Below are 9,056 nucleotides of genomic sequence, written 5' to 3'. Positions count from 1 at the left end.
TTGGAACCCTTGCGATATTGAGCTTAGTCCCTCAATATTCGTTAAATGATAGCTTACCGTGTCTGCCAAACACCCTCATTATCATGCCTTTTGTGTTAGTTTCATTCCGTTTCCAAATGTTATATATGGAAAGTGTTTAAATTTGCTGGTTTGACATATCTACAGAATGTAAAGATTATTTTGAACACAATATGACCAAATTCGCAATATAAGGACATTCCATATTCAGTAAGTTTTGAGCTTGTCCCAGAGAGTAACTCTTGGTACTAAAGAAGGCTTGGGGTGAAAGCCCAAAGCATGTGTTGGGGGTTCCAAATGTATAGTAGGGATAGTGGGTAGGTTAGGCATGGCTAGCCAACCTGAGGCATAGTCTAGCTTTTACTTGCATACCTGTTCTTGTTCTGCATCTGGCTTAGGTCTAAGGTCAAATTCCATACTATATTAGTTGGTGGAATACCCATATCCTTACGTTAAACCACTAGTATGGTGAAATAATGTCAAACTCCACTTAACTCCATTTTGTGTGTTGGTCCTGACATTGGGATGCTAGATACTTTAGGACTATTCCAAGTCGCTCCGTGTCCTATCCCTTTGCTCCTTTCAATTCAATTTGTAAAGAATATGGAAACGTGCAGTAAGTGCCACACTAGCAGCAAAGGATCATTTGCAAGAACACCTAATGGGATGTGTTTTAGTGGATGGAAAGTGATTTTCAAGGGTTCTTGTAATTTGCAGGTGCTGTCCAGAAAATGGACATCATCATACAGGAAATTTTGATACTGATCGAACTGAGAAATTTGAGAAATTTGGCAAGAATACATGGATTTGTTAAAGTCTCCTGGAAATTCTGTTAGAAAAGATGAGGCCAAAGGATAAGAACAGTTAGGAAGGAATCCAATGTGATCATCATACAAGGGGAACATGAAACTGATTGTCCTCCGCCCTATGATGCATTTCCAAATCATCACCAGCAATAGCCACCATAGCCTATAGTGATACATATCATACAAAGCTCATATAGTGGCTTACATCAAAAGGAATGGAATAGATATCTTGCACACCTGGTGGGCCTAAAGACAACCCGGATTTTCTTTCTCAAAGGTGTCAATGTGTGCAGCATCTATGTCATTGGATTCACACAATTCAATTAGTAACTAACTTGAGACATTCAATCCCCAAGAAGGCTCATGTGAGTGGTTGTGTGCAAGGATGGGTTTGGCATTGAATACTTTGGATCTAAGCAAGATAGACATATATTAATGGTAGGCTGGAATACAAGAGAATAAGGGATAGGGCTTGAGTGTTAACTCTACCTGATGCTTCTAAATGCAAATGTGAACCTATGGTGCTTCAAAAGTTCAATATCAACATTGGATGAAATGTCATTGAACAGCATCATGGGACTAACATGGCCCTTTGTAAAAAGGAACACCATACAAAAGTATGCTTTTGAAAACAGACTATGTCAATAGATCCCCCTAACCTCTAGTTCATAGCTTGTAAGTTTTGGCATCCATGAATGCTATAGAAATGCTTGAACCTCAAGAAAACTTTGATCTGGATATACAGAAACCTTGTGCTGGAAAAGTCTGAGTAATGGTAGCCCATCCCATGGATTTGATAGCCGTGGACCGTTGGAAGGCCAGGACAGTCGTCATGGAATCAAATTGCTAGCTTGCCAACTTCCATCTTCCATCACATGCATGCGATGATCACGGTTGCCAATTTGTAGACTGTCAAAGGATCTTGTTTCTACATTCATTTGGATCTTATATGACTGATAGTTCAATCCATACTCCATGTCCTTCACAAGTTTTTGAAGCAGAGGGTCGTCATCGATGTTACAGGCCGCATCGTCAGGACTGATTATATTGTGCTTGTAACGATGCAGCAGCACCCACCATTTCTCCCATACTGGCCCTTGCGTGGGCAGCAGGGACTTGAGCACACTGCAGTCTTCAGCATGCTTTGCAACAAAAGCGACGGCCGCGGTCCGGCTCCCGAATACCACCCTCTCGCTCAAGGCCAACTGAAACTGCTCTCGTGCCTTGCGAGCCAGGCCTAGGTTGCCATTCTTGGAGCCTTTGAACATGTCCGCGAGCAGACCAAGAGCATTGGCAGCTGTGAAAATTATTTGGCCGAAGAGGGACACGTTTGGAAGCCACAAGACACTGGCGATTGAGTAAGCGTAGAGCATGAGCCCTGCGAACAACAGCCCCACTCTGCCCATTTTAGTTTCCTCCTGCTCCAGCCTGCGCTGGAAGAGGGCCTGTATGAAGCTTTCCGTACCCATGACAATGTGCAAAGTTTCAGTATCCGTGTCATCCACGACGAGGCAATCTCCCTTAGGAGCACCGTCAGCAACTTTGGGCTCTGCATATTTGAACACGAAGGAGATCCTCAATACCATCACCGAAAGTGCCATCCCCAGAGTTCCTAGCCCGATAAGAGCGCCAGCGACCCATTCCCCACTGGCACAAGCAACACAAACGACTCCCAAGCTGAGTAGCAATGGCATCCAACCCAGGAGAAGGCAGTCTAATGCCGTCCCCTTGAGCAAGACCTGAGCATGAGTCCCCATGTTGCCCGTTGATAGGACCAGCACCTGCATGCGTCGACCAGCATCTCTTCCCACCGGCTTATCGTTAGCCACGCCGTCATGCTCATTCCACAGCTGCTTGTGCTCACGCACGATGCTGGCACCCACCGTATTGAGGACGGGGCATTGGGTTCTAGAGCTCAAGCCAATGTAGCGCAACCCGTTGGGGCATTTCATGCTAAGAGCGTTAGACTCGGCAGCCGGGGACAACAACTGTCCTACACGAAAGCCAGTCATTTGGAGCAAGGTTGTGGCAAGGGACAAGCTTCCTGGACCAACGTGACCTGTGACACTGAATGCATCGTTCGTGGATGAGAATACCAGGCTCCTTGTTGCAGATGTGGTTCCTAGCGTGGAGACGAGGCCCATGAGGTCAAGCTTCTTCGTCTTGATGCTAGACCGGACACGGTCAGCTAGATCGTTTGCACATACCTTAAGAAACTGCTGCAACAAAAACACCATTGTGATATGAACATATAGTGTCCATTTCACCATTGCCTGCGAACAACTAAATGACAAGAATGAATGCTTGTGAATCAAGTAGACTAGATTCTCTTTAACATCCGGACCAACCGACCATAGGACGAAGTAGATTCTGTTACATCTGGTAGATATTTTATTGTACAATCACTTTAGTATTTTATGTACTTAAATCTTTTAGTTAAAAGTTGAATGCTCTAAAATATTAGGTAAATTAAATATTTTGACTAATATAATTTATTGCAGTTGTTTTTATTTAGAAATCACTCTTGCCATTAAAAGAAGGAAAAATAGGAAAAAAGAAAAGAAAAACCAATGTGAAGTCTCTACATATAGTGTGTGTGTATATATATATATGTATATGTATATGTATATGTATATATATGTATGTATATATGTATATATATATATATATATATATATAAATATATATAAAAATTAAACTAACTTGGCTAATTTGGGTTATTACATTAGTGCAATTTAGACTTTTCATTGTCTATATAAGTAAATGCCTCTTACAGTCATAAAAGAGGAACAGTTTTAGGATTCTCTCACCTTGATGTTATTTAGTTTAATCCATTTAATAAACCAAAACAATCTTGTCCTCAATCAATAATGCAATACATAAAAGCAATAAAAATAATGTCTTGTAGTGTTTGGTTGATTCATCAATTTCCAAATACCCAAAATATTACTTTCATTCATTGCATTATTGATTGGTATTACTTTCATATATTGCAAATGGGTCAATTGAATAACCTATATAAAAGAAATAATAAGAATTAAATTTATAAAAATTAGCTTTTATTAATAAAATCATCTATTTTACTATTTAATATATACTATTTTAAGAAACTCCAAATGAAGTATGATAAAATGGCATTTTATCATTCTTCAGTAAAAATGTTTTAAAATATATTAGTTGATTATACTCACATTATGAGATTTATATTAGAATTTTACACTTTCTTTATGGAAAAATCACTTTTGAAGTCAATAAAATGAGAGATCTTTATTAAAAATGTAGATTTACATTTATGTTTATAGTTTTAGTCATAATAATATAGAGGCCTAAGGCTTTATAATTAATGAGCTAGAATGTTTTAGTAATTTTTAAAGATTTAATATACTGTAATTAAATGTTTATTCTTAAATTAAATAAATATTTAGGAATATTTTTAATTTTCATTTGTTGGGAAAAATATGTTTATAGTTTAAAATTACAAGTATATTGTTCTTATTCATAAGATAAACCACATATTTTAATTCAAATAAATAACAAAATAATCAGATTAGCTCTATTTTTATTTTAAAGAAAATCAATGAGACTTTTACTAGAAATATTTTCCTCTTTTAAATTTATTTTTTGTGAATGCATGAATTAACAAATAGAGCAATATAGATGTTCTAAATAATTATTTAAAATTATTAATGATAATTTTAATTTTAATTATTAAAATAAGTTCATTCATATATATTTTATTTCATCTCAATTTAGTTTGAATGTTTTTTTTTATTTCTAGAGTAATATCTTCTTGACTATTCTAGGCATTGGAAATTGAGACTTTTATTTTTTAAAACTTTATAGGAGAAAAGTTTTAGTTTTAAAACTTTGAGAGAACATGGGGTATAAATATAATATTCAATTATTTGTACTTATTATGACCATCACTCAACTAATAGAGATTCATTCTTTTTTATTCCAAGTGGTTGCAAGGGTAGTGCATTTGAATTAAAAATATAGAACGAATAACATTCATGATAATATTAAAAATAGCATATTTAATTAATGAACAGAGGTAAACTTAAGCATTTAAATTATTGACTGGTTGCTCTAAATATCAACCTCTATGCTTCCGAGCCAACCAACTGGACAAAGCTTTGGAGATGCTGGGAAGTATGCCTCATAAACCATCGCTGGTAATATGGAAAACCTTCTTAGCTGCATGACAGAAGTGGAACAATCTCGAAATCGGACAGCTGGCGTTTGAATCTCTAGTTCTAGCATCTGGAAGCCATGCAGTAATGGTGTGTCAAGCAGTGATGAGGTACAAAAGGTGGACGATGGATCAATAGGTGCGAAGCTTGAAGACCTGTCCTGAAAAAGGCAAGAGCGTGGCTATGATGAAGCATCGAAGAGAACAGGTGCGAGAAAGAATACGGCCATTATGGAAAGCTGGCTCTGGCTTTTGCCTTGGCGAAAACACAGGCTTCGGTTTGTGAAGAATCTGCAAATGTGCATACATTTACTGGAGCGGTGGAGGATCGTCTGCAAGGACAAAAGCATGCCATGTGTTTGAAGACCGAAGGTGCTCATGTGCGAATTGATCCCCCAACTTTATGCTCCAGTCCGTAACTTGTATGTGGTATCCACTCTGGCATCCATGAGTGCTACAGAGATGCTTGAACCTGAAGAAAACTTTGATCTGGATTTACGAGTAGTAGGAGACCATCGGATTTGATAGCCTGTGGACCGTTGGAAGGGTGGACCATGGGCAACAATGGTCGTCGGAGTCAAATTCAGAGCTTCCAACTTCCATCACGTGCATGCACGCCGATGATCACGGTTGCCGATTTGGGGACTGTCTTGTTTCTGCATTCATTTGGAAGGACATGACTGAGTCCCATGAAAATAACTAAACTTCAATTCATAAATTAGACGTCCAGCGGGATACTAATTCCCTCATATCTCCATGCATCCCTGTTCGCTCTAAAGATATGTGCCAAGTCATCAGCTAGGCTGGGATCTTTAGAACTCTTCAGTGTGCTCCAGCCATTCTGGATTTATCTCATTAAGCTTCACGCCAGCCCCATTCATTATTAAACGGGCCGATAGTAACTGTTTCGTTCATGTATTGCATGGTGAATCAGTGGTTGATAGTAATTGTTACAATAAAATTCTACCAGATGTGGGTAGATCGGGACGTTAAAGAGAATCTAGTCTACTTGGTTCACAAGCAATTTAATTGTGGCATCTTGAAGGACCATTGCTTCAGCTTTACAGGTGCCTGTAACTAGTGCTAGGTTTTAGTATTTAAGGGCTTGGATCAGAAGTTTCAGAACAATGGGGCAGAATGTCCAACTTCACCAAGCTCTAAGGTAACCGAAGTTTCCGAAATTAGCATTGTGTTCCTCTGCATTTTAGAAAATCCCAAACCCTCAAGCGTCAAACGAGAGATATCTAACTTGGGTTACTGTGCGTTTTGGGGCAGAACCAGTTCTCAAGCATTTCGTGGGGACTGCTGCAGCGGTGCAAGAAGGTTCCGTGCATTTGCTTTATGATGTAGCTCGTTTTGATCCATTACCCGCAGCAGGTACATGCGGCATATCTCCTTAAGCTAGTAAGGTAAGGTTTATATTTTGATCAAATGACAATACGACAGTGGATTCCTTCACAGGCACTGCCATGGCTAATTGAGTAGTGCTAGATTTCAAGCTCAGTATATTTAAGCAGATTCAATGTCAACTTTGATCCCAAAGGCAGACTTCACCAAGTTCGAAGGTAACTCAAGTTTCTTAAGGTTTTTGTTTGTTGCTGACTTAGTGTTCCATCCAAGGTTCTGCATTTCAGAAAATCAAGAACCTCAAGCTTCAAGCGTTTCCACTGCGGGTGATAAATGTCAAGGGCACAACCGAGTGCAGCCGTGCTACTGGAGGCGTTATTTTTAGCGCTGTGAACAGTTGGGAATTTCACATAGTTTCTCACAGGTGGACCTGCGACATCGAGGACTTGTCTAAGGACGTGGCCCAGGTAATGGAAAGAAGGCAGAGCAGGATCAGCTACGAAGAAGCGCTAAAGTATGCTGGCCTGCAACGTAACAAGGGATACAAAGGCTTGATCCAGTTTCTCGAAGTGCTCCAGGAGGATGGAGTGGACCTGGTTTGGCTTGACACACTGTGCATCAACCAGCTCGATAAGAAGGAAAAGGAGAGAGAGATATTGCGAATGGGAGAATTCTACTCGCTTACACTGGGTTGCTACGTTAGTCTTCATGGCCTTGGATCTGGTTTCAAGGCAGTGGCTGACGACGGCCAGCCTCCGGTATGGTTCTCTAGAGCTTGGACTCTGCAGGAGTTTATACTACCCCAAAATCTCACCTTCATAGTCGAGATGGATCAGTCGCAGTTGAAGAGTGTCGTGAACTTTGTCAAGAAGATACATGTTGAGAAGACGTGTGCGTGTAAAGGCAGCAATGGCTGGTCTTGGGGTAGTACCTCAGGACCATATGAACAAGAACAACGTTCTGCTCAGGAAGACGAAGCCAACTTTTGGAAGGCATTGCAGCAGTCGGACTACAAGTGCACCCGTGGTCGCTTAGCTCGAACATCTTGCGAGAATCTCTACTTCATGGACAGAAATGCCTACATTCCCTTGGCGTTCATAATCAGCGGGGAAAGCAGTGATATCTTTGACTTTGGTACCCGCCTTGGGCTCACCTGCCATGGTGGCACTGTTGGCCTTGTCAAGGAGATTGCTGATCGAGATTGCAAATTAGAAGAGGATCGGGCGCTTTGCATGCTCGGTTTGCTCGGGGTAACAGGTGAAGATGGTGTCCAACGAATCGAAGTTGGCAGGACACTCAATCAGCAATTGGTGGAGCTGACACGGGGGATGGTTAGCTGCAACCTTGACGATCTAATCAAGATGCTAGTAGCTGTAGCTGGGCCCAAACTCATAAATTCGACAGAGGAGCGAAGCCCAGAGCCAACTTGGACACCCATCTTCCGGAACAGCCTTAAGGTGCTTCGCTATATTGTTCAAGTGATGCTAGAAGCTGTGACTAAACTCATAAATTCGACAGAGGAGCGAAGCCCAGAGCCAACTTGGATGCCCATCTTCCGAAAGAGCCTTCCTCGTAACGAGGTACTTCGTCATATTGTTCAAGGTGACACCATCGAGGGTCTGAGCAACATGGTGGACTTCAAAAGCATGGTGGAATCTGTGAGCGTGGGCGTCGATGGCTCTCTCACATTGACATGCGGTTTCATATCTGCAAGGCTTCTGCCACTTGAGGAGCACCGTGGGAGTTGTACACACGTGACGAACAGGATAAATGGGAAAGGCTGTTGCTCGTGCTGCAACTCGAACCCGAAGCACGATAACTGCTTCAGAGCTGCTTCTGATGAGGTTTGGGTGCTCGACATGAAGGACCAGGGCCATGCATTGCCCTTCCACTCATCTCAAGAGCTGGGTGACGAGTTTCAGGGACGAGCCTTCTGGCCACATTTGCTGGCATGTGGTAAGAACAACTATGTCTACCCATCGCACTACCTGCGAGGTTGGCTCCTTGTGCCGAACCAGGACTTTGCAAACGGATGCACTTCCAATGTCTCGCTGCTGCTGTTGGGAACCTCTCTTGAGACACGTTACTTGAACAACAGCCCCGTTGTGGAGAAAGTTTTGCTCTTCATGATATGTTTGGGAGACAGCCACAACAAGTTGCGGAAAATTGGCCATCTCAGAGCTCTTCCACAATACAGGGAGATGAAAGCTAGTGGAAAGATTGATTACGATCACCTTCCTAAGGTTCAGTCCACAGTTAGGTGAATTTAATTAAGTAATTGAGTATTAAATTTATTGTGTTATGCTTATTATTACTTGCTAATATTATAGATTTGGTAGTGAGGAAACATTGCATCCATGGTGATACTCCTTTCGATTCGGTTTGTGAAGAGTATGAAAACGTGCAGTAAGTGCCACACTAGCAGCGAAGGATTATTCACAAGGACACCTGATGGGATATATTTTAGTGGATGGAAAGTGATTTTAAAGGGCTCTTGTAATTTGCAGGTGCTGTCCAGAAAATGGATATCATCATACAGGAAATTTTGATCAAGCTGAGAAATTTGAGAAATCTTGCAAGAATACATGGATTTGTTGAAGTCTCCTGGAAATTCTGTTAAAAAAGATGAGGCTGCGGAGGATAAGAACAGTCAGGAAGGAATCCAATGTGATCATCATACAAGGGGAACATGA

General features: G+C 41.1%; 1 protein-coding gene across 2 annotated transcripts; it reads left to right on the top strand.

Moving 5' to 3' along the window:
• The first annotated feature begins 6,136 nt into the window (after positions 1 to 6,136).
• On the top strand, positions 6,137 to 8,700 carry LOC9635605. 2 transcript variants are annotated; one of them, XM_024687213.1, is made up of 5 exons: positions 6,137 to 6,178; positions 6,292 to 6,339; positions 6,391 to 6,425; positions 6,478 to 6,581; positions 6,637 to 8,700. In XM_024687213.1, the coding sequence occupies exons 4-5, from the start codon at positions 6,539 to 6,541 to the stop codon at positions 8,625 to 8,627; spliced, it is 2,034 nt and encodes a 677-aa protein (XP_024542981.1). In that variant the 5' UTR covers positions 6,137 to 6,178; positions 6,292 to 6,339; positions 6,391 to 6,425; positions 6,478 to 6,538; the 3' UTR covers positions 8,628 to 8,700. The 2 variants fall into 2 exon arrangements, with proteins under 2 accessions (XP_024542981.1, XP_024542982.1); XM_024687214.1 differs by lacking the exon at positions 6,137 to 6,178 and having other exon boundaries at positions 6,307 to 6,339; positions 6,394 to 6,425.
• The last annotated feature ends 356 nt before the right edge of the window (positions 8,701 to 9,056 follow it).

The sequence above is a fragment of the Selaginella moellendorffii genome, unplaced genomic scaffold (genome assembly GCF_000143415.4).
Source record: "Selaginella moellendorffii unplaced genomic scaffold, v1.0 SELMOscaffold_52, whole genome shotgun sequence".
Lineage (NCBI taxonomy): Eukaryota > Viridiplantae > Streptophyta > Lycopodiopsida > Selaginellales > Selaginellaceae > Selaginella > Selaginella moellendorffii.
Note: the sequence above shows the minus strand (reverse complement) of the source record. Positions and strands in the feature narration are given on the sequence as shown.

Excerpts from the sequence above, each read along its gene's own strand:
- LOC9635605 (XM_024687213.1), top strand. The coding sequence starts at position 6,539 with ATGTCAACTTTGATCCCAAAGGCAGACTTCACCAAGTTCGAAG. Across the intron at positions 6,582-6,636 it reads AGACTTCACCAAGTTCGAAG|GTTCTGCATTTCAGAAAATC; the intron begins GTAACTCAAGTT and ends GTTCCATCCAAG.